This window comes from Pogona vitticeps, chromosome 1 (genome assembly GCF_051106095.1).
Source record: "Pogona vitticeps strain Pit_001003342236 chromosome 1, PviZW2.1, whole genome shotgun sequence".
Lineage (NCBI taxonomy): Eukaryota > Metazoa > Chordata > Lepidosauria > Squamata > Agamidae > Pogona > Pogona vitticeps.
The window spans coordinates 192,171,068-192,196,733 of record NC_135783.1 but is presented as its reverse complement, the minus strand read 5'-3'; the positions used below and the strand labels follow the sequence as shown (position 1 = coordinate 192,196,733).

The following is a 25,666-nucleotide window of genomic DNA, read 5'->3' as shown; positions in this document are numbered from 1 at the left end:
TAGATAAGTACATAATGAAACATCAAACAATGCAATGTAATGTAAAATATGGATCTAAACAGCTATCTAAACAGGAGAGGAAGTAAAAAGTGATCACTTTAGATGAATCTTTAGAGAGAAGTGGAGTTTTCTCATTCTTAGGAGTTTTAGTTACAATCAGAAGAAAATAGGCAAGTATAGAGGAATTCTCTGTGCTTGCCTTTCAAAAGTGGTCAGGAAAGACGTGGGCAAACAACAACAAAGGGACTCAAAAAACCTTCAAACACGAAGAAGGGGCTGGCTCAATGACAGATAGTGGGAAAACTTTACCATTCAAATTAGTGGCAAGTAGCAAATAACCATGATGCATGCCCCCTTCCATTGACACTCAGTGTTAAGGCATGCAAGATTGCAGTTTTCCCAAACCAAGTTCTCCACAGGACTAATAGCACTCCTTGAAGAGTTAATAGCCCTGTAAATAGAGCACACAAGGCTTGCTCCCCATAGAACTTCTGGGAAAGCTGAGCACTCCCAGAAATGGCCCCAGGAGAATGGCGAGCTACCTGCACTGGAGTTGGAGAGCAGTCAGTGAGGCTTTCCAGAGAGAGGGTGGGAACGTTCTTCTTAACTGGAAGGCTAGCCCTGAAGGCAGCTAATTTTTTTCATTCTGTTTTGGATTTTAAACAGAAATGCAGAGTTTCAGGAAAAGAGGTAATAAGAGAAAAAAGGAATGGCAGAAGAGATGTACAAAGCACCATATGAAAGAGGAACCAGAAGATATTTCTTGAGAAGATATTTGCTTTATTCTGGTATCCCAGGATGCAGGAAAATATCAGTATCTCTGGACTAGACAGTAGGAGGTACATGAATTCAGTTAGGATGGTGATCAGATCCATTTAGGACAGAAAGCAATTCTGATACCATTCCATTCATTCACATCCCTCTGGTGCCTATGTTCTTTCATGGCACTTGTGGTGCCCTTAGAATAATATGAGTTCTATAGTCTAGAAAATCAGTGTTTGTGGTAGGTGTTTTCCAGGATATAAATGCACATTTATACACTATCCTGGCAATACTGATACACTCAAGCAGAGGCATGCTATTCATGGTTGCGTAGATAATGGCATAACAATGAAAATGCCTAATCTACATCTGTGTTTGTAGGTGTTCAGGTGCAGTGTTGAAACTCTCATAAAGTTAGTAAAGCATAGGAAAAGTTGATTTGACAACTTAGTGTTGAGATAATGATAAGAGAAAATGTTTTCATCTCTTGGGTTTATAGGAAAATCAATAAGCTAAAAGTGTGAGATAACACAGCAGTTCTGAATAATAGCGCAGTAGAGAGATAACTAAGTGGTTTGGCAGTAATAGCAATTGAGCTAGAAGAGGGAACAAATAAGGTGACCTCTCGGTGTGGAATGAGGAGAATTCAGAATCAAATTAAGATCCAAGCAAACTGGAAAGCACAATTCAGTGCAGAAGTATAATAGTTATATGTGACTAATTTGTGATAAGGGGTGTTTTACATGGGTCGTGAAAGTGCATATTCTTCAGCTGAGAGCAGTAAGTTGTACTTTATTCATAAATGAAGATGTGTGGAGTATATAAATGGATATATGCAAGTTGAAGAGCAAGTAGTCCAGGGGAAAAAATGGTAAAACAATTGATATCTCAAGATGAACAAATAGATGCCTTTCTTGCTTGCTAAGTGGGGAAGGCATCCAGCAGCTCATTCATACAGTGCTTGTGATAAATTAGGTTTTCTGTGATTGCATAGAAGACATAGCTGTGGGCATAAGAGAGACTTCCCAACATGTTGTCATAATATAGTGTATAACTTCCAGGAGAACATTTTTTATGACCCATCCATTTTCCCTGTCAAAAAATTAGAAGCAGGAAGTTGAGGGAGAGCTGCTATTTGCCACACTTTTCCTGCTCATTTAAAAAACTGAAACCCATAAAACTTCACAATTTAAGGATTTTTAAAAGTATTATTTTGAGAAATATTACTATCGTTAACATGGTTCCCAAATTAGGAAGGTATTTAATAAATGATGATTTTATATCTTTACTTTAAAAAGCAATATGCTTAGACTATTTAAGATGTAGTGTTAATTTACCTCATAAATGGGATGTGGAAACAGGAGTATGTTTTGTGTGAATGTGCTCTCAATATCTCACCTTTAAAAACTCTCATCCATCATTGACTCCCTTATTTTTGAGTATTTCTGACCATGGGATTTCACTTCGTCTCTGCAAAGTATCTGGCAACGTCCGCAGGCCCAAAACACAGCAGCGAAAATGCCAGCTGGAGCTGGTCACTAGCATCACATAACTCTCTTTTTACACCCACTGAATGCCAGTCTGTTTCTGGGTGCAATTCAAAGTGCTGGTTCTAACCTATAGAGCCCTAAACAGCTTGGGTTCAAGCTGTCTCAAAAACCACGTCTTCCTTTGTGAGCCTGCCCAGGTTTTAAGACCATCAAGGGAAACCTTTCTTTTTGTCCCTCCACCTTTACAGGTGTGTCTGATGGGGACACAAGAGAGAGCTTTCTCTGTTGCTACTCTGAGACTCTGGAACTCCCTCCCACAAGAAGCCAGACTGCCCCCATCTTTGCTGTCCTTCCATAAGCAGGTGAAGACATTTCTCTTCAGACAAGCTTTCCCCTAATGAACAGCCACCTGAGTGGGGGTTTTAAATGGATGGTTGTGCCTTGCTGAATGTGTTTTTGATGTTGCTTTGGTGTACTGTCTTTTAGTGTGGTATTTGTTTGATCTAATATTTGTATACTTACTGGGTTTAGCTTTAAATAATGTTTTTTAATGATGTAAGCTGCCTTGGGCCCTTTTAAAGGAGAAAGACGGGGTAAAAATAGGTAGGTGGGTGGGTGGGTGGATTCTCGCTTAGCTTATTGAAATCAAATTTCCAAAATTCCAGAGTGATAATTATGTTCTTTTTAGCTTTCCCCTGCCTCAGCGGCTGCAATCCTGTTGAGTACTACACTTGCATAACTGGTACTAACTGCTCCAAGGTGGACGTGCCTTTCATGAAGCACATCTGCAGGCATGTTTTGCAGTGGATCAAACCAGGAACTGGATGACGAATTGCACAATATAATTTCACAATCCTTGTTGCCTGGACAGAAAACCTATCACATTTATAAAAGGGTAAAGTCTGCACTTAGACAAGCCAGGATTACAGCCACTGTAACAAATCCGAAGAGGGCATGGCCCCATCCACCCAAATTTCCCGTTATTTCCATTATTGACCAGCTTTTTTTCCTGTCACTCAAGACTAGATCCAGGATAGCCAAACTTAGTGTTACTTTTCCCACCTGCTGGAAGATTACATTCTCAGCAAGGCAAGTGAGGAGTTTGTTGGCATTCTTGGCAGAGTTTAGACTGCCAGTAGATATCAGGGTAGTTACTACTGTGAGACTTACCACTCCATGTAGAAGGGCTTCTGGGGATAATCTCGTTAAATGGCTGTATTTTTTATTTTATTATTTATTTATTTTTGCCATCAAGTATTGATGGCAGAAAAGTATTACAGAATGAAAATGGTGTGCTGTCATTTGCAGGATAAAAATGCAAAGGAAAGTTAGGATAAGCTTAATAAATCAGGGAAAAAATAAGGTATAATTTCTTCCAGAAATGTAGATTGAGCCAACATGGTGAGGAAGACCCAGTGTTAGACTAGGACTCAGAAGAATTGAGTTCAAATGACCACTTGGCCATGAAAATTCACTGGGAGTGGTGGTGATTTTTTGATACGAAAGGCTTTCTGTTCCTCCTCCTAAGGCCCCCAAAGGCTTCGCCAGGTCAAAAGGAAACTTCTAATTAAAGATAAAAGGCCATGGGTGGTGGCATCCTCCTCCTTATGTATGCAGAGCGCTACTAACAGTGTTCTGGCCACTAAGTTTACTAATAAAAAAGGTGAATAATAACAATAGTAGCAAAACAGTGATAAGGAGATACATGTAATATGTTTACCTCCTCTTCCTCTATATACAACAGTAATAAACAGAAGCTCCTAATAATTTCTCCTCTTCCTTTTCCTGTTTTCCCCAACTCTTTATTTTCCTCAGAGAAGCACCCGGCTTAACTTCCAGCTCAGTTCTGGAACTTGATTTTTCTGGAAACCTAATAAGATATGTATTATTAGAAATGTTCCTTTTTTGGATGGTAGCTCCCACAATCCTCCAGGCAGCATTCACACTAGTGGCTTCATTACTTTCTGTGGCCTGTTTTCAGGTCGCTTTGCAACAGATTTCAGCTATCTGCAAAGCATCTGCAGCAGCCTTTCTTGCAGTTGCGCCATTTTTACCCATGAATCGTTAATTTCTACAATGTATAAATCTCTGAGATTTTGTGAAATTACAGGTGATTCTAGTCATAGGCTAATCCAGTTGAAAGGTTTGTGACTTGCAAAGTGCTTAGCCACAATACTGGCTGTGTGTTTTGCCTTGTGCCTCTGGTTCTGGAAGAGCCAAAGACTGGCTTTTTCTCTTTTGAATGAGAGTTTGGCATCTAGAGGCCATCTGCTGCTTTAAGCAGGCCATGTGAGTAAAATGCTGTCAAAGCAGTGGTCCCCAACTTTGGGCCTCCAGATGTTCTTGGACTACAACTCCCAGAAAACCTTCATCACCACCTCTGCTGGCCAGGATTTCTGGGAGTTGAAGTCCAAGAACATCTGGAGGCCCAAGGTTGGGGACCACTGCTGCCAAAGAACTAGTAAGGTTCTCATTTAAAACAAGATGTGCCTTTGTTTGACTCCACCCCCAAAGACTATAATTTGCATGTAGTGTATGTATATGTAAGCTGTCATTTTAAAAAGCCAGGAAATGCAATTCTTTTTTTAAAACACCTTTGGTTTATGAATGTGTGACATTTTGCTTCTGTATTCACATTTCAGAATGCCAGGAAAGGAGCCAATATTAATGCAAAATATGCAAACTTTCCCCACTGATTAACTGGTGAAAAAAGGAGTCCACTTCTGGGATTTTCTCTTGCTTGGTGTCATTTTGTAAACGGCAGTGAGCAGAGGAGGGTATCCTGCAGACCATCTTGACTGCTGCTGTTGATACTGTCAGCATTCAGGTTGCCCTTGGCTATGTAAAGCTTGGCATCCATTTTATTGCCGGCCATGTGGGCCCGATATTGTGCAGCAATATTGGGCCATTTCCTGGCATTTTGAATCATGGATACAGAATCACTGTATCATAAACAATGGACGGTTTTTGAGGAATGGAATCATATAGAGATCAAGGCAGTTCAAAGTTCCTGTCCATGTCAGCCCTGCTCAGGGTGATCTTGGCCTTGGTCTCCAGATGTATATCCTTACACTTAAGGATCTTTCCAGGCTCTTTCATAGCTGCCTTTCCAGACCTCAGCCTTCTCATTTCTTGGCAGCAACCTCCATTTTGATTAACTGTTGTACTGAGATACCAGAAATCTTTTTTAAAATTCCCTTTTTTTCATTGTCAACATTAACATTTTGTAATTTCTCTGTAACTGTGATGTTCATTTGTGATCTGGCTTTTACACTTCGTTTTTTTAACCTTCATAGTCAGTTTACATTGTTGCTATTTTCTGCCAGTGATATGGTGTAATCTGCCTGTCTGACATTGTTCATATTTCTTTCACCATTTTTTAATTGAACAGAAACTCATGTCTTTCACTTTTGCCTATTTGGAGAGCGGTTTCTCTGATTTCTGCTTTAACAGAAATCTCTTGTCCTCAGACAAATGTTGGGTCATTAGTGTTTGTAAATACCTGTGCAGATCTTAATGACGCATCTGTTTGAAGAGGACTTCCTTGATTTGCAGTGTATGTGTTTTTAAGTGGTGGTGAACTGAACAACAGTAATCGGCATAACAATTGTAGTAATGCAGTTTTTGTTGCACAAGGGGTTTACACAAAGAATTGAGGATGCAGTTGCCCAAGAGGTTGTGCCTTTTCACAAGGAAAACATTAGGGCATAAAACTGACGAAGCAAAAGCAAAAGGAAATCAAAGTGTGCTGCTTATATACCGCCCCATAGTGCTTCAAGCACTCTCTGGGCGGTTTACAAGTTAATTATGCAGGCTACACATTGCCCCCCCCCCCAGCGAGCTGGGTACTCATTTTACCGACCTCGGAAGGATAGAAGGCTGAGTCAACCTTGAGCCGGCTACCTGGGATTTGAACCCCAGGTTGTGAGCACAGTTTTAGCTGCAGTACAGCAGTTTAACCACTGCGCCACGGAAGTGCAAATAAACTGGATTACACTATTTCACCAGATGTGGCATAGTCTCTTGAATAAATGTTTTAAAACAGTAGAAATTGTTTATTCATTCACTTATCCACTCCAGCATAAGGCAAACGGCATAGACCACAGCAGTGAACAGCTGCCAGTTGAGAAGTTAAGGCTTATTTCTCATTGTGTGCCAGTTGCATGACTTGGCGCATGCTGAGGAATATAAACCTTGACTTCTTAGCTAGTGGCAGTTCATTTGATCTTATTTTAAGAGATAGAGAAATGATTGTTTGGCTTAACACTGGCATATGTAAGCAACAGGATTCTTGCCAGTGTATCATGTTTAACAATGAAAAGAAAACGTTGTGTTTAACATAATGGCAAAAATGTGCCTTTTCCCACTCATTTTTTGATTCTGCAATTGCAGCATATGTAACTGTAGGGCATGAGGTTGGGCATCAGCATGCCTCCAGAGAGGTCTTAATTTCCAAAATGAAGTGGCTCGTGTTGGAAACCAGCGTCTCACATTTTAAAAAAATTATTAACCCTTGTAACCTTCAGTTACTTACAATAGTTCAGAGCAGCTTACATGTAGTTCCCAGCTGACCTTTCATTAATCAGTCTTGTTCATTAGCAAAGCGGCAGTAGCTCTTAATTGTTCATATGTATATTTTCCAAAATAGCCTATCCTAGATTCCTAGAAATGTGAAGAGCACATAGATATAGGATAGCAAGGAGAAAATAATTAGCAAATGGATCATAAGAATAATCTGCAATTTGGATAAAGCTGCCTGGTTAGCATATTGAGTGTGGCTGAAGAAGTAATTCTTATTTGCATTTGGCAGAAGATGCCCTTCTCTCTGACATGAATATACAGACTATTTAAAATCACTGTACTTCAACTGTTGATATACCAAACCGAGCCAATGTCTCTGTCATGATCACCTCTCCTTAAAGAGATAATGATCTCAGTCAGGGAGTCACTGTGGGTGCAAAACCACCACCTTTAGTACCTGAGGTAGGTCCTTTAGACCTCAGAAGTGTGTAGTACATGCCCCATGGACAAGCCTGACCTAAAAGAGAACACTTGCCTGTTTACAAGACAGTTATTTATTTATTTATTTATTCTATTTGTACCCCGCCTATCTGGTCATTGCGACCACAATAGGCGGCTAACCATTGACTATGTGCTTCCTTTGACAGCACAACAGCGTGGCCAGGTAGGACCTCTTAATTTACAGTAGCAACTATTGACCTTCTCAAATCCACACTGGATTTAGGTGTAAGTCCTGCTGTTCAAGAGACCAGTCCTCTGCTGAAGAATTATATTTGTTTTTAAGTTTCATTAGAATACAGTTGTAGATTTAAAAGGCATAAGGATTTGTCATATCCAGCAGTTACCATGTTTCAAATAAGCTTACTGTTTCTAAGTCAAATAATTACAGCTAGAACTAAGCTAAGTAAAAATAAATATTGCTCTCCCTACATGTTAGCATCTAGAGGCTGGGCTATTTTGCCCCCCCTCCTTCAAAAGACAAACCTCTCGCATTCCACCACATCCACCAATGAATAACGAACATCAGTCATATATAGGAACAACCATTTTCTACATGTCTGTAGACCACCTCCTTTCTGACACTTCCAAGCTGTTAACCCAATTAAGAGCAAGTGGGTGTAACACAGTTCACCACCCACATTTCACATGAGAAGATTCCAAGCCCAGGTGGCTTACCTTTCCCCAATTAAGCTCTATGCTCTGTTTTCATCTTCTCTGGGCCTCCGCGGCCTTGCTTTCTTATCTTCGTGCCTGGCAGCACAATTCCAACAACAATCTCATGAGAACATTTCAGTGCTTTCAAATCCATCTACACAGAACCGAACAGACTCCATCTTTGTAGGACTACAAGCCCCAGTTTCCACCTATTTCCTCACAGTCTCTTTAGTGCATTGGGAAGGGGGGGGGAAGGAGAGAGCTAACAAACCTTGTTAGAAAATGGCTCAAAATATTGATAGAGAGTACTGTAATCAAATCTTATATGTAACAAAAAAAAAGGGAAATCCCTAAAAGAAAAAAAGTCATTGGTCTCAAAGAAACAATATATGGGCTTATAGTGTTAGCATGATATGTATATCTCTTTGATTTTTTTATGGTCCAAATTTCTCTTTTACAGTGATGCCTCGCAAGACGAAATTAATTCATTCCGCGAGCCGTGTCAAATTGCAAAAATTTCGTCTTGCGAAGCACAGTACTAACTGTTATGTGATTTAAAACAAACCAAAAAAGGGGGAAATTTCATCTTGTGAAGCACGGCCATAGAAACATTTGTCTTGTGAGTCACCAAAAAAAATCGCAAAATGCTTTTGTCTTGTAAGTTTGTCGTTGCGTGAGCCATTCGTCTTGCGAGGCATCTGAAAATCTATGTTATTCATGATAAAAGCCACAGCGGTGGTCTCCTGGTTTATATTTATCCACCAGGACAGGTGCTTCAGATGACTGGAAGAATCTGGATTATTTAATACAACTTCCACAAATGTGGAAATAACAGGTGACCGTTGTGTACGGCTGGAATAAATGAATACCTTCTCACTATATTTCTTAAGACATGCTGGTAGTATAAATCTTTGATGATTTCTCAGTATTTTTATAGGAATCATTTTCTTGAAGGTTTGGGTTAAAAGGCAGCATTCAAAGGAGCTATGGTGAGTTCTGTTCTACGAGCTGAAGAAACAACTATAAAACATGGTTGAAAAAGCTAGCTAAATATATAGAGTTACTACCCGAGTTCCTTGTAGGATGTGGTTTTGCTGTGGAAACGAAGATGCTGATATTCAGATCTGCATTTCTTAAACCCATGTGTAACACAACGTAAGACTCCTATTTTAGATATAAATTTTGAGTACTTCCCTGGAGAAAGGAAATTTAGTGAGGGATGAAGGATACAAACTAATTAAAGTAAGCTGCCTAGTGCTTAGGCCATCATAGCGATCCCGAGAGTTTGATTATGGATCACAGCTCAAGAGGCACTTCACATTGCTCAAGGAACACCTGAATACAAGCTCACAGGTGCAGTTCAACGAAAAGCACTTCAGTCAAGGAGAGGACTCCTCAAAGAAATGCAGTGATGATCCTTCAGTCACCTGGAACAGATTTTGAGGGAGGCTCCAAGGGTACATGCACAAGAAAGAGGGAATTGGCAAAAACTTCTCTTACTATCCCTGGTTTCTACCTGAAACATGTAAGCATGGCTTAGTCAGTATTCAACTCAATCTTTCTTCCCTTGGAAATTAAACCCTGAGGAATTTGGAGGAAATTGTATATGATGATAGGTAGATACTGAATTAAGTTCTAGTGAAAAGCTTTTGTACTGCAGTTCAAAAAAAAATCATAGATGTCATTTGTCCTTCTTCTGCAATGACATTTTTTATGCTGAAGGGAATTTGTTTATTGTAACTACATCTTTATTACTCATAACTGGGCGTGATAAACAAGCTCTCATTGCCCATTTCCTCACCATTGCATGAAGCTGCCTAATGGTGGAAAGCAGATGGAAGATTCAACTGTAAACCTCTTAAGTATTCAAGGTTGCTAATGCATCCACTGATTATTTGGGATTGTTTTAACACTGCTTCTCTAAGTGCAGAAATAACCTGTGAATACTGCTACTGTATGATCAAAATAAATTCATGACACCTTTCTCATTTTACTTCTTTAGGGCATGCTAATAGCCCAAATCCCAGTGATTTTTCACTGTCTTAAAAGTAATTATTTTCTTGAATGGCTGGGTGGAAAAGTAATATTAAAAGTAATAATGTGAGTGATGAGTTGTGCCTCTGTTTGTGAAGACAGATCTTTGCAAGCATGCTGCTTGTTCAGCCACCTGTGGCATGCTTTTCTGGGGGGATTAATCTTCCCTCCATCCTGTGGAAGTGGTTGCATTCCCTATCCATTTAAAACAGATGAGTAACCTGTGGCCCACCAGATATTGTGTGGCCACAACTCCCATAAAGCCAAATTAGCTTAACCAGTGATGAGGAAGGCTGGGAGTTGCAGTCTAACAACATTTGGAGGCTGCATGTTGCCTGCCAAAGAAGTAAATGTAGAAGGTTGCTGTGCTTTTCAGAACTCCTTCCCCTGTGGAGGCATAAGACACCATACTAGGGCATAACCCAGCACCTCCTACCCTTTCTTCCTCACCATCTGCTCTAGAGATGGGAGCATTCGTATTTGTATATGAATACAAATATCCCCACACAGGTGGAAATAACAAGGGTCTGGCCTCATGGGGCCTGGCTGTTCACTCACAATTTCACCTCAGCCACCGGCTCTGCGGCAGCTTCCTATCACGCTGTTCTCCGCAATGGATTAGCCACTCTCCGACCTAGCAGAGAGGCTTGTCATCCCACCTCCTGCCAGGACTGGGTGATCGATTGCGGACAATGGTGTGATAGGAAGGCACCGTGGAGCTGGCGGCAGCGGCAAAATTGTGAGTGAACCGTCCGGCCCTATTAGCCCCGACCCTTGTTATTTCCACCTGTGTGGGGTTATTTGTATTCATATACAAATGCCCCCATCTCTAGAATCTGCTCTACCAGGAGAAAGTTCAGTAGTAACAATGGCCAGCCTTTGTGGCAAGTCAAAGGTATAAGAAAGTACCACATTTTCCCACTATGATATCCTCTAGTGCAAGATAGCTTTATAGTACGTTATACAAGCATCTTAGTCTTGCTGTGGGTTTGGCACTGGTTAACAGAACTAGGGAAGGGTAGGAAGTTCAGAAAGGCAGGCAAATATTGGTATTACTTCCATAAAATGTCATGCGAGACTTCCTGTTGCTCACACAAAACCCAATGTCAATTGGATACCAGAAGATTGAGAGAGGCACATGTGATGTACCCGTCATAAGACACTGAATATACGACCTCTCTGTCCTTCCTGTGCCATTTAAGTGGTAACTCCATGAATGAAGTGTTGGGATTTTAACTGAAGTCAGCAACACTATTAACCATTTTAAATGCTCTTTGGATTTCACCTTGATCTTCAGTGTTTGTGCCAGCACGTGTCAGGAGATATGGCATAACGCTATGATGTATGATGACGTGCTGGCTCTAAGCTCCATGCTGGCACATCAGGTTTTGAAACGGATAAATTTATTTTATGGTTTTCTTCAAGCTGACAATATTGGAAACTGACCTAATCTCTGGCACACCTCAAAACATTTGACTGAAATATTGTGTCATGTAATTTGTTGTTGTAAATGTATTTGATTCCCCCCTCCCCAGAGAAAGGAACTCCAGAAATTTTAGCAAGAAAAAACATGCAAAACTTCCTTCTTTAGCATCCTATACCAAATATTGTAGAAACATAACACGTCCTTTATATAATATGGTGTGCTCACAGAATGTTCGTATTTGGGACAATTTTGTCTACCTTTTCATATATCCGTTTTCATTTAAATGTACAGTGGTGCCTCGCTTAACGAGTGCACCGTATAGCGATGTTTCCGTATAGCGATCCCTTTTTCGGGATCGCTATACGGAAACATACCCGATCTTCGCAATGGGGAAAACCCGCATTGCGAAGATCGGGTATTGCGGCGGCCATTTTGGAGCCGCCGAACAGCTGATCGGCGGTTCCAAAATGGCCACCGGAAGCCCGGAAATGGCTGCCGGCAGCCGTTTTTGCGCCCTGCCCTCGCTTAGCGAAGGCGCGAAAATGGCTGCCAGCACCTGGAATCCTCGCTGAATGGGTAAGTAACGAAGGTATTGGAACGCATTAAACGAAGTTTAATGCGTTCCAATACCTTTCCCCTACCTGTTTAGCGATGATTCCGTATAGCGAGGGTTAATCCGGAACGGATTAACCTCGCTATACGGGGCACCACTGTAATGTGTTTACAGCTGTATCCCCAAATTTTTTCATATTGTGTAGAACATTTTAAGAACCTGAAGCATGTGAGAAGCTTGAATTGAGATCAACAAAAGATCCAGAACAATACTGAGTACAGGGCAGAATCCTGGAATACCACACAATTTTATCATGGGCATTACATTCTTCACAATTTTTATTAATGATATGGATGAAGGAGTACATTAAATTTTCATCAGATTTACAGATGACATCTAAAGGGAATGATAGCCGAACTTTCAGAAGATGGAATCAGGAAGCAAGATGGCCTTAACAGATTGGAAAACTTGGCCAAAACAAAGTGGCTGAAATCCTGTTGGTCATGTTTTGCCTTCATAACAGGAGTGATAACACATGGCGATTAAAGACTTTCACTTTCAAGGTGCATGTGCTGTGTCTCATTGTGTGCAGGCCACATTCACCCAGAAACTGAAAAAGGAAGTGTTTAATCATTAGTACCCTGCTGCTGTTGATGACATCATTCCTGTGGGGCAGCCGGATCTACACAACATGCATGTCAGCAGAGATAAATATGAAGTTCTCCATTTAGGCAGAAAAGAAACAGACAGACAAATAATGCTGGTTCTGGATTGCTAGCATGTATGCATAAAAAGGGATTTAGGGATTGTAGTTGACCATAAACTGAACAGAAGTCAGCAGTACAGTATGATGTAGCAGGAAAAAATGCTAATGCAATTCTAGTCTGGTTTGTCAGAAATTTAGGTCATGGTTAGTGTGGTGCTCCACTCTTGTGTTTTGTTCAGAGTGTACCTGTAGTACTGTGCTCAGTTGTGAGCACCATGGTTTTAGAAAAATAAAGAGAAGCTAGAGATTGTTCTGAGAGGATAGCTCAGTATCATAAAATGTTTGGAAACCAAGCCCTGTAGTGAACAATTAAGGGACCCGGGTAAGTTTAGGCTGTACTGTACAGTTATATCATTCTGCAATTTTATGTTTATAAGAAATGTCAGAGGCCATGTCTTGGAACAGCCTTCTTGTGGAAGGAGGGAGATGCTTGGTGGAATCCCGGATGAAGTCCTGGGCCAAATACCTGAAGCTAATCTGTCTCTGGAATATTTGAAAGTCCCTGCACCCAAAACTACACCCCTGTATGTGCTTAAAGGATATTGTGGTTGAGAAAAGGCCATGTTAGCAATATATGAACACATTTAACTATTTCATCCATCATTCTAAGGTAAAAATTTATCAACTGTTACATACAGCACTGATGTTACCTGTCTGTCATGGGTTTGGAGGGAAAGTTCCATCCTATGGGGAGTGGAAGGCGGGACATCAGGAGGAGGGGCTGTACTGTATATATATGTGAAGCCTGTGTGGAGAAGGGGAAGTTGGAGAAGAGCTGAGAGAAGAAGCTTGAGTGGGAGTCTGTGTGTCAGACAGGGTACTACTGTGTGTCAGTCAGTACCAACCTGATAGGTTCAGGTGTCTGTATGGTTAGCCAGAACTGATAGGTTCAGGGTCTGTGCTTCAAGTAAAGTGTTCTGTGTGAACCAAACTGGTGTATGTATGATTGAGACTAAGCCACGTTACTGTATCTTATTCACTTGATTATTTTATTTTCCCTGTGTGTTATGTAAATAAACCTTGTTCTTTTATTTGTTTAAAAATCCATCCCTGGTCTGTGTGACTTCTTATAGGGAATGGTTGGTGGCAGCTTAGTGAAACTGTGGCATATCCCAGTAGGTCTGGGTTTGTCACATTGATTGGCGTCCAGCGTGTGGGATACGACTGGTCCAGTTGTCCAGTGGTCCAGCACAGCCTTGGCAAGTGTGCCCAGAGCAAGGGGGGTCTAGTCAGGGACAATCTGAGGGCGCGTAGGTAATCTTCTAGGCGTACCTCACGGGGAGGTGCGCTAGTGGAAGAACGTGCCAACTGGGGAGACTAGATTAGGGAGCTCTGAGGCAACCTGTTTTGGCGGGAAAAAGGCTGAGGCAAAGCTGAGTGAAGTAGCAGTGATCTAGCTTGTCTGCTGAGAGGCCTAGCAGAGGGGGTGGACTCCGGCTGGCAACAGTTGCAAGTTAGTGCTGAAGAACAGCAGCAATCTATAGAAGGCTGGTTCTGAGGCAAAAGAGAGAGAGAGAGAAAAAAGTGGTCGCTTTATTTTGAGGCTTGACTTTTGAAAGCAGCCTGTTCTGGGGGGGGGGATTATGCCCTTGACTCGAAGCCAAATGGCAGAAATGGGTGAAGTGAAAGACCCACAGGTGGACCAAGGTTCTGAGGATGAATTTGGCTCAGTGCAGGATGACAGCACGGGAGAGCAGAACCCAGAACTCAGGAAAATGCTCATAGCCCAACAGCATGAACTGAGGGTGAGGGAGATGGAGCAAAGGGAAAGGGAGAAACAACGACAATTTGAATGGGAGAGAGAGAAAATTGCTCTGGAAAAAGAAAGGATGGCATTTGAGTTACGAAAATTGGAACTGATGAACCAGAATAATAATAACAATAGGGATTCTGAGGGAGGCCAATTGTCTAAAACTGACCTGAAGAAATTCCCTGTGTACCACAAGGGAGATTGCCCTGAGGTGTTCTTTTCCTTAGTGGAAAGAGCGTTTGTGGACTTCTCAGTAAGGGAAACTGAGAAGATGACCATCATGCGATCTTTAATCAGTGGCAGCCTGGCAGACGTCTATGCAGAGATGCCAGAGGAACTGATGAAAGATTTTGCAGAGTTTAAAAAACTGGTGTTTGCCAGACATGGGATAAATGCGGAACAGCTGAGGCAAAGATTCAGGTCACTCACCAAGAAACCAGAGCAGACTTTTACCCAAGTGGGGGCCCAATTGGTGAGGTTGCTAGAGAAATGGCTATCTCAGGAGGGGACAGAGACCTTTCAGCAGCTCAAAGACTTGATAGCGCTGGAACAGTTCTATTCAGTCCTGCATGGGGAACTGAAGTTCCAGGTGAGGGAAAGGAAACCGAAATCTGTGGCGGAAGCGGCCGAGATCGCAGATTTTATTTCCCAAATAAGAAAGCCCTTAGGTGCTGAGGGGAAATCGATAGGTAAACCCAAAGAAACCTACAGCAAGTACTCTCAGGGACCAGGGAAAAACCAGCAAGGGGGAGGGGCCCATGGTGAAGGGAAACCCTCAGATATGAAACCAAGACCTCAGATTTTGGAGGGAAAACCAAAACAAGATGAGAAAGACTCAAAATATAGCAGAAAATGTTATTTCTGTCAAGGAAAGGGCCATCTAATCTCAGAGTGTGAGAAATTAAAGCAGCTAAAAGGAATTGTGCCTCATGATTTGAGTGGAACCAAGCCAAAAGCTGTGTTCTGTGTCCAGAAAGAGCAAAGCTCCTTGTCACTGAGGGAGCCTGTTGCCATGGCTACTCAATCTGGAACAGTTACATCTGCTGATCAGGCTGAGGAAAATGGTCCTCTTGTGGAGGTCAGGCGCTGCTTACTTGTGAGAACAGATTCACAGTTGTTTGAAACAGCAGGGGTGGACGTAGGAATACTTGACCATCGGTATCGGGGGTTAAGGGATACTTGTTCCCAGGTGACCCTGTGCCATCCAGATATTATTCCTAGGGAGTATGTAATCCCAAATGAGAGCATAAAGGTGGCAGGGATTGAGGGACAGGTGATCTCGCTGCCAGTAGCTGAAGTACCTATGAACTTTCAAGGCTGGAGGGGAGTTTGGCGGCTAGCGATTTCATCGACTCTGCCAGCAGCCGTGCTCGTGGGAAATGACCTGGCTGAACATGTGAAACGGGTGCTAGTGATTACACGTTCACAAGCCACCACGGGGACAGTTCAGGGGGGTAATGATGAGCCCGAGACGGAAGCAGGTGGGGGGAGTTCAGAAGCTGAGGTGGAAACCTTGACCACAGACAGCAGATTTGGCCAAGAGCAAAAGGCAGACGCCACTCTCCAAAAATGTTTTGAACAGGTGACAGACGCCCAGCTAACACCTGAAACCCAGTGAGATTTCGAGAGAAAAAGGGAATTTTGTATAGAGAGACCCTGAGGAATATCTCAAAAGGGGGAGATGGGATCAGAAGTCAGCTAGTGGTACCTGAAAAGTATCGCCCCATGATCTTACAAAGGGGGCACTCTGACATGTTTGCTGCGCACTTAGGGGTGAACAAAACACAGCAGAGAATCACACAGAATTTTTACTGGCCTGAAATAGGGAAGCAGATCAAAGAGTTCTGTAAACAATGTGATGTGTGTCAAAGGCAGGGGAATAGCCGCGACAGGACCAAAGCAAAGTTGTGCCCTTTGCCTGTGATTGACACTCCGTTCAAATGCATAGGGGTGGATATTGTGGGACCTTTGCCCAAGGCCACAAAAAGGGGGAACCGGTTCATTCTCACCATTGTGGACCATGCCACAAGGTACCCTGAAGCCATACCCTTGACTAACATTGAAACTAACACAGTGGCAGATGCCTTGGTGGGGTATATGTCCAGGATGGGATTTGCCTCAGAAATAATCACAGATTTGGGCGCATCGTTCACATCGAAGCTCATGAAACGCTTATGGCAAATCTGTGGAATTAAGCACAAGGAAACCACTGCCTATCACCCCGAAAGTAATAGGTTAACTGAGAAGTTCAATGGGACTCTAATGCGCATGATTAGGGCTTACTTGGCAGAGAATCCAAACAATTGGGACCAGAAGCTGCAATCCCTTTTGTTTGCTTATCGATCAGTGCCACAAGCCAGTACCGGGTTCAGTCCGTTTGAACTTTTATTTGGGAGAAGGGTGAAAGGGCCCCTTGATTTGATCAAACAAAATTGGGAGCAGATCACCCAGGATGACCCACAAGACGTTGTGACATACATAGACACCTTGATGAATGACCTAAAGAGAAACCTAGAGCTAGCAGCAGAGACCCTGCAAGCTCAAAAGGTCAGAAAGAAAGCTTGGGATGACCAAGAAGGCAGGGAGAGGCACTTTAACCCAGGGGAGGAAGTGCTTTGGCCTGGGCCCTGCAAAGAGAGCAAGTGTCAGCTGGGTAGCCCAGAAATAAAATACTTGGGTCACATAGTAGGGGGAGGAGTGATAAAACCCCTAGAGGCTAAGTTAGAAGCAGTTCGTGATTGGCCTAGACCCAACACCAAGAAAAAAGTCAAATCATTTCTTGGGTTGGTGGGCTACTACAGAAAGTTCATCCCGAGGTTTAGCGAGATTGCGGCTCCGCTGACCGATCTGACGAGGAAGAAGACTGATGACCGCATCCCGTGGACCAGCGACTGTGAGGAGGCGTTCCAGAGGTGGAAGGAGGCCCTCATCAATTATCCAGTGCTGCGTGCTCCAGACTTCGACCGGGAGTTCATCATCTACACGGATGCGTCTAACAGCGGGGTAGGAACAGTTCTTTGCCAGGAGGATGAAAATGGTGACCAGCATCCAGTGTCCTACCTGAGTAGGAAACTCCAGAAAGGTGAGAGACATTTGGCAACCATGGAGAAGGAGTGCCTGGCCATAGTCTACGCGATCCAGAAGGCCAAGCCTTACATCTGGGGAAGACATTTTATTCTGTGCACTGACCATTCACCACTGCAATGGTTAAAGACAATGAAAACCCACAATAGTAAACTTATGAGGTGGGCTTTAAACCTGCAAAACTATGACTTTGAAGTGAAGGTGGTCAGAGGGTCAGTGAACTGTGTTGCTGACGCCTTGTCAAGAAGACCCGAAGAATGAAGACGGCGAAAGAAACATGGACTATATATATATTTTGGTGACCAAAGGTTAAATGTACTTGTTTATTAAACATGTTTGGTTTGTATGAATAAAGGTAACTTGATGTATTGTAAATGGTAAATGTTTAAATGCCTAATAGAGTGTAAGTATAAGTAAGTATGATATTGTATGTATAACTGTTTTTGTATGTTTTGGATCCAGGTTGTTTTTTGGTGAAAAGCACCTTAGCTTTCCCCCTACAAAACAACTTATAAAGAGGGGAGGTGTTACATACAGCACTGATGTTATCTGTCTGTCATGGGTTTGGAGGGAAAGTTCCATCCTATGGGGAGTGGAAGGCGGGACATCAGGAGGAGGGGCTGTACTGTATATATATGTGAAGCCTGTGTGGAGAAGGGGAAGTTGGAGAAGAGCTGAGAGAAGAAGCTTGAGTGGGAGTCTGTGTGTCAGACAGGGTACTACTGTGTGTCAGTCAGTACCAACCTGATAGGTTCAGGTGTCTGTATGGTTAGCCAGAACTGATAGGTTCAGGGTCTGTGCTTCAAGTAAAGTGTTCTGTGTGAACCAAACTGGTGTATGTATGATTGAGACTAAGCCACGTTACTGTATCTTATTCACTTGATTATTTTATTTTCCCTGTGTGTTATGTAAATAAACCTTGTTCTTTTATTTGTTTAAAAATCCATCCCTGGTCTGTGTGACTTCTTATAGGGAATGGTTGGTGGCAGCTTAGTGAAACTGTGGCATATCCCAGTAGGTCTGGGTTTGTCACATCAACATCTTCCATATGTGTTTCCCTTGTGATCCTTCACTTCTCTAGTCATGGCATCTCCAAGACATTAACGACTGGAGAAAAAAAAATAGTACTTGTTAATTATGGGCAGTGGGAGGGAATGAAATTGTTGTCTAATATCTGGAAGCCTCTATAATTGAGTGAAAAGATCTTCAGGCTGGGACAGCCATTCTCAGCCTTTTTAAAGAGCTCTTCTCAGGTTCCAGGAGCTCTTGTTAAACAAGGAAAACCTTTGGCTGTGTACAAATAAGAATACCACACAAAAAGATGAATTCCCCCCCCCCTTTCAAATATTCCAGGCCCCTCCTGGGGAGGTCATATGGACCCCACTGAGAATGGCTGGTCTAGGATGAAAAGAAAGGTGATATTTATGAAGCTTTAGAATATAATAATATCCAGAGATTTCTTTGCAACTAAAACTCTCATTGTTTATACCCGATGTACTAAAAAGTCACTACTACTTACTACTTATCTCACAAATTGCCCTGTCTTTAGTTTCTTGGCAGTACTGAAGTGGAGCAGCCCAAAGGCACAGAAGTCGTGAGAGATGCTGTTAGAAAGCTTAAGGTATGGGAGTCTTTTCTACAATTCAGTATGATGAGTTGGGAGCAATGCTCAGTCTGCTCTAAGCCTATGTGTGTAATCAAAGGATTTTGCAGGTATTTGCAATATAGCAGCATTGTGCTTCTTAATTCAGTTCCATCTAAGTTAGAAGGTATATCCAGTATTCCAAAAGCCAAAATAAAGGTTTGATTCTATAAAGTTTAGCAGGGGGTGGGCAAGAGAAATGCAGATGCTCTGTTGGGAAACCTCTCTGATAAATCAAGCTTACTGCGGCAAAGTGGAGTAAACATAAACATCTCCCTCCCCAGTGCAAAGAGCAGGCATAGGGGCCTCGATCCAAGCTGGGTCTAAAACAAAACCATACATTGAAAATCACTGTACAGTGGTGCCTCGCTTGACGACGATAATGTGTTCCATTAAAATCACTGTTAAGCGAAATTGTCGTTAAGCGAAATTTAAAAACCCATTGAAATGCATTGAAAACCGTTCAGTGTGTTCCAGTGGCCGAAATACCTCATTGTGCTCCAATGGCCGAAATACCTCATTGTGCAGCAAAGATCCTCCATAGGGTGGCCATTTTCTGGTGCCTGTATAGCAAGGAATCCGTCCTTAACACATCGGGTAGCCACTTTGCACAGCGGGTGGCCATTTTGAAACACGACAATCAACTGTTTTTTAGATCGTCGTAATGCGAAGAATCGGTTCCCGAAGCAGGGAACCGATAGTTGTGAAGCGAATTTTCCCCATAGGAACATCGTTTTGCAATCTCAACAGCAATCGCAAAAAACCCATTGTAAAGCAGATTCATCGTTTGACGGGGTAATCGTTAAGCGAGGCACCACTGTATCTAGATTCCTTCCTGGTCTCTTCTAGGGTTCTTGCAATGTATATATACAGTACATATTTAAAGCAGCATCTTCAGGCATGTTGAAAGCATGCCAGTGGTGCTGCTGGAGTGGAAAGATCAAAGTGACAGGGTACCACCATCGCCCTGTGAATGTGTTCACAGGCTTCATGTTCCTCAGGAGGCTTTTTCCATGTCTCCGTATTTTAAAAAGCTATTCACGAAGTTGCTAATAACATGAATAATGTCCAGGTTGGCCCTCAACCTGATGTGGATTTAATGCAGCATTGCGCTGGTGATGCTGGCATATTTAAAGGAAAAGAATGTCCAAAATATGAACTCTCCTTTTGAAGCAGCCCACTCCGTTCTCAATGGCTTCCTGACTCCTTCACATTTGGACAGCTTTTGCCATTTCTGCTGCCACAAGGAGCCTCATGGCAGAGTGATTAAGCTGCAGTACTGCAGTAGAGACTCTGCTCACAACCTGAGTTGGATCTCAATAGGTTCAGGTAGCTGGCTGGAGGTTGACTCAGTCTTCCAGCCTTCTGAGGTTGGTAAACTGAGTACCCATTTTGTGGGGGGGGGGGCAGCATATAAGGAGTATGCTTTGCTCTGTGCGTTTGCTACTTTCCCCCTTCCCAGTCTTCCTGCCCTGTGGCAAAGTCTACACACAGCAACAGCATATGTTTGCAAAGAGGCAGGAAGTAGCCAGAAACAGGAACTCTATTCAGAAGAAGCATTTGAGGCGTGCAACCGATAGGCAGGTTCCCTACACCTTTGAGGCATTACGGACATGCAGAAGAGGCAACATTTCTCTTTTGAATGCTGATGAACCTCCTAATGCTTTTAAAAATCAGAGAGAGCCATTTTTTAATTTTTATTTATTTATGTATTTGATTGATTTATACCCCGCCTATCTGGTCTACTCGACCACTCTTACTTACTTACCCATAGGGCTTTAGGGACCCACTTCGAACGCTGTCATCTGTTTTTTGTGCCTGCCAAGGGTACGAGAGCCTCAGAGAACCTCAACCAATGGGTTCAAATGAGAAGAAAGGAAAATTTGACTAGATGTTGGGAAAACTTCTTGACCGTAAAAACCATTCAGCCATGGAATGAATTACCTTGGTAGATGGTGTCTTCTCCTTCACCAGAGGTTTTAAAACAAAGATTGGGTGAATATTTTGTCAGGGATGCCGTTAGCTGTGGATTCCCTGCTTTAGTTTTTGGACTTGATATCCTCCAGGGTTCCTTTCAGCGCTATAATTCTATGATCCCTCCTCCCCCGCCAGGCTTCCCTGGTCTTACAAATATTCCTTAGCTTTCCTTCAGAATTCTTTGTGCTGCCCCAAGATCAGCCCCAACATGCATTTCAAGTTTTGCTTCAAGCAAAATTCTGAAGTGCAGAACTGCACCTATTTTTTATTCATAGCTTCAGCTCTTGAGTTAAATGGAAAATATGTATCATGAAACATCATAGAAATTAACACCGGCCACTGTTATCAGTCTCTGACCTCTTGTTATGAGCATCAATTCATGATAAATTAATTTATATTTTATTTCAAATCAGAGTCATAGTTAAATATCCTTTATATAGTCAAATATCCTTTATTCATATTCTTAAAAATAGTTACAATTTAGTTCTGGTTGATTCCAGCATAAAATGAACAAGGTCCTTTTTTACAAGCATAGAGTGGAATGAAAAGATACATTAGGCACATAGATTATTTTTATCTGCATTTATCATCAGCTGTCTGGTGTTTACAGTGGAGCATTCAGAGCAAACGATAGGACTGTTTCAGTAAAACATTTGTGTTAAACCTAATTTTCATGTCAAATTAGCTCCAGTTTCAGAAGGACAGCCTAAATTGATAATACCATTAATGAAACATCTTTGGTGCTTTGAAAAGATACAGAGGGCTTGTCTACACACCTGTTTTGGAGTGGGCTGGGTCAGGCTAGTGAACCTCAAGGGTCCACACTGGCCCACTGTCAATTTGCCAAGATCATGAAGTAGCAAATTAAACACTTCTTCCGTTTCCTGGAGAGACCAAGGAAAATTGGGGCAAGGGGGAGGTATTACAGCCATGCCTAGGTGTTGCATCACTTTAAAAAAAATAAAAGCCAGATGGAAAATTTTCTCCTGGAATCGGAAGGAGACATGAGGGGGCAACAAGGGGAATTCTTATTTGCTTTTCTTTTAAAAGTCTGGTCAAGAAAAACAAACAAAAATCTCCCTCATTACTTCCATCTTCCTTCTCCTGCTTCCAGGAGGAGGTTTTATGTTTGGCTTTTTTAAAAAGTACTGCAGGACATATGTGCTGCCCAAATACAATTAAAAAAAAAATCAGTTCTTCATCCCTTCCGAGGAGTCAAGGATGTACTTAATTTGCCAAAATTCTGAAATGGCTCTTTTTTAAAACCACTTCACATTATTGGCAATTCAAACAGGAAGGCTTGCTTTTGGTTTGTTTCCAGCTATTGCATGCGCTGGAAATGAGCCAAACAGAGCAATCCTACCTGCACCAAAACAATAGAAGTCCCTGACAGAGGCCAGAAAGCTGCAGGTAGAATCTCTCTGGAGGCAGGCTGGTTCACTGCAGAAAAGACATTGTCTGCTGTCTTTAGGAATGAACCTGTTTGTCCCTGTAGCAGACCAAACAGCAGACTAAATGCCCGTGTAGTCATCCCTTAGAGGTCCTGTATGGTTCCGTGTTGTTTAGTAAGGAGCACCACGGCCTGGCAGCAGCCACAGCATTGCTTTTTGTGCACACTTTTAGTCCATACAGATTGGCCAGAATCCTTTTGATGCTTACATAAGGTGTGCATAACTTGCAGCTACTTGTGGCTAATTGGTGGAGTGCTTGGATGTGTCTTAGTCATGTGCCTGGTCAGCTATCTGGTTGCATCTTGGTATCTCATCAGTCAGCCACAATTAACAATGGCAAGTTACACAAATCCTTTGCCACTTCAACTAGGATTTATTTCTAACCACTATAATGTTAAGGAAGCAGCCTTACCAGATCCATCCTATAACAGAGAGAGGACATGTTGGATCCAAGGCATTGCAGATCCTTTCCTTTGCCTGTTTAAGTTTGAGGATTATTTTATGCAAGGCTGCACTTGTGCAAAAAGTAATGGGGGGAGGGGATAAATAAGCACAAATGAGGACTGGAGAAGGGATATTTCTATGACTGGAAACTAGAACTTCTCTCTTAAGCTATGGAGTCAAGCAATTAGAGAAATGAAAAGATACCCAGTAATTTCTACTAATATGGCTAATATCCATCCCCTTTTTAACGATAAATCATAAAAGTTCTGTGATCTATCTTACGCACGCTCTGCATAATAATTATGAATGGTAAAAATAAAGATACATTTATATCTGTTCATAATTAGGAAGAAAAATAGAAATGTCAATTAAAATTTCATGAGACCACAGAAGTATCACAACTTCAAAAAGAACTGAATTAATTGGAGAAGAGAAGGATCGTGTTTCAAATGTTTAGGCTTCTATTAGTGGAGGAAAAATCAATCTTTCCGCTTTGTTAAAACGCCTGGCTTTTTTCCCCGTGTTCCATATATTTTGGGTTGTAATCCACATTCAAAACACTTGTTTCATCAAAAGCCTTAATACTTCAAAGAGCTAAGTATGTACACAGGCAGAAGTACGCACTCTCAGCTCCATTTGCTGTTAGATGGATACATATTTTTATATTCATATAATGTAATTATTTCAGCCATGTCAGAGCATTGCATCAAATTAGCCATCTCTGATCATTTGGTTGTAGGATCAACAACCTAGGCATGCCGAAGGTTTGACATTTTTCTGTCCCTCTTCCTCTGCACCACACCTCTCAGTCTACAAAACCGTAATACTGTACTGTACATCAGTGGTTCTTAACCTTGGGTTACTCAGGTGTTTTTGGACTGCAACTCCCAGAAGCCTTCACACCAGCTGTGCTAGCTGGGGTTTCTAGGAGTTGCAGTTCAAAAACACCTGAGTAACCCAAGGTTAAGAACCATTGCTGTACATATATAATTTGATTTTTGCCAGCAGATGGTGCTCATGTTCCATAACAGCAGCAAAAAGAAGTGTTGGCAAACTTAATTCTTTCTATTTCTCTTCCAGTTTTTAGTTTATCTCCCTACGGTCAGTTCTGTACTGAGCCAGTCATTGTTTAGGTTATTGAGAAGATAAACCCTTCTAGCAGTATCAACTTCCTTCTGCAGCATTTCATTTTACTTGGAATGTTTCCTGTTTGTTTGCACTGATAGGAAAGGAGTATAAATCGTAACTACCAGGCACACCACAAATGTCAGGAAACCTTAGTGATTTACTATGTTTGTTTCTTACATGTTCCCAATTTTTTTTAATTTTGAACATCTTGCTGTTGTTTCTGGAGTAATATTTTCCACAGTTCTAATCACAAGGCAGTCTAAAACAAAGGGTTCTGAAAATATTTCATAGTGAGCCTTTTTCCTTGAACAGAAACATATGGTCTGACTGAGGGTGATAAGTTTTATTTCATAAAGGGGGGGATGGTGGGTGGAATATCCAAGAAGAGAAGAATACCTTTGGAAACAAGAGTGTTAACCCTCTCAACCTGTTGTCTGAGTGAAGGAAAGTTGCTGTCTATTCTCTTGAGCAGTGATGATCTCCTTCCCTCCCTATTCTGTTGGCTCTCCATGTCTCCTGCAGAGTCAAAGGCAGCAGTTGGTCTATTCTGAGATGTCACAGGCATGGAGTATAGAGCAGTGTGAGGGTAATTAAAAATAATAGATTGGCATTAGGTGAGAGCAGACTTAATTCTTCTTTAAGTTGGTTGATTTCTTCTCATAGGGCAGTATGCAAGATTTTATTTCCCACAACCAAAACGCATGAGGAAAGACTGAAGGGAACTGGGCATGTTTAGCCTTCAGAATTTAATTAATTAATTAATTAATATCCCGCCTATCTGATCGGGTCAGGACCACTCTAGAAAAGAAGACTAAGGGGAGATTCTGTATCAAACTTCAAATACTGGAAAGGTTGTCATACAGAGGAGGTAGAGGACTTGTTCTCGATCATCCCCAGAGTGCAGGACACGCAACAATGGGCTCAAGCTACAGGAAGCCAGACTTTGGCTGAAAATTAGGGGGGAAAAACTTCTTAACTGTTAGAACAGTATGGCAATGGAACTAATTGCCTCAGAAAGTGATGAGCTCTCTAATGCTGGAGGCATTCAAGAGAACATTGGGCAACCATCTGTCAGATCTGCTTTGATAGGTGACCGAGTGAGAAACAGCCATGCCAAATGTGACATTCTGGTCTTGTTTTGAGGAAATAATGTTGTAAATTCTGAGGGTGTTCTCAATGAGTTGTTAATACCTTTACTGACTACTGCAGTGTGTTTTTCACTGGCATGTTAATGACAATAAATGTGTTGGGTTAGAGTACAAGGAAAGTAATTTATAGTCACATTGTGTTTTGGTTTATTCATCAACTCCTATCTCTTATTTAAGAACATATAACTAGATTTTCATTTTCTACCAATTATCAAAGCAGGGAATATAAAATAAAATTTAAAATAGAATAAAATGGAAAGCAATAATATATTAATATATTAATGCAATCTACCATAAATCACAATGCAAAGGAAAGTGTAGTACTGTTTCTGTTA

At 41.8% G+C, this 25,666-nt stretch overlaps 1 protein-coding gene across 8 annotated transcripts in view; it reads left to right on the top strand.

Moving 5' to 3' along the window:
* The window catches only part of GULP1 (GULP PTB domain containing engulfment adaptor 1), a 196,557-nt gene that overhangs the window by 133,652 nt on the left and 37,239 nt on the right, over window positions 1-25,666 (top strand). For all 8 annotated transcript variants that reach the window (XM_072981322.2, XM_072981324.2, XM_072981311.2 and 5 more), the window contains exon 5: window positions 19,091-19,162. In XM_072981322.2, coding sequence (XP_072837423.1) covers window positions 19,091-19,162 — 72 coding nt within the window. The remainder of the gene's footprint in view (window positions 1-19,090; window positions 19,163-25,666) is intronic.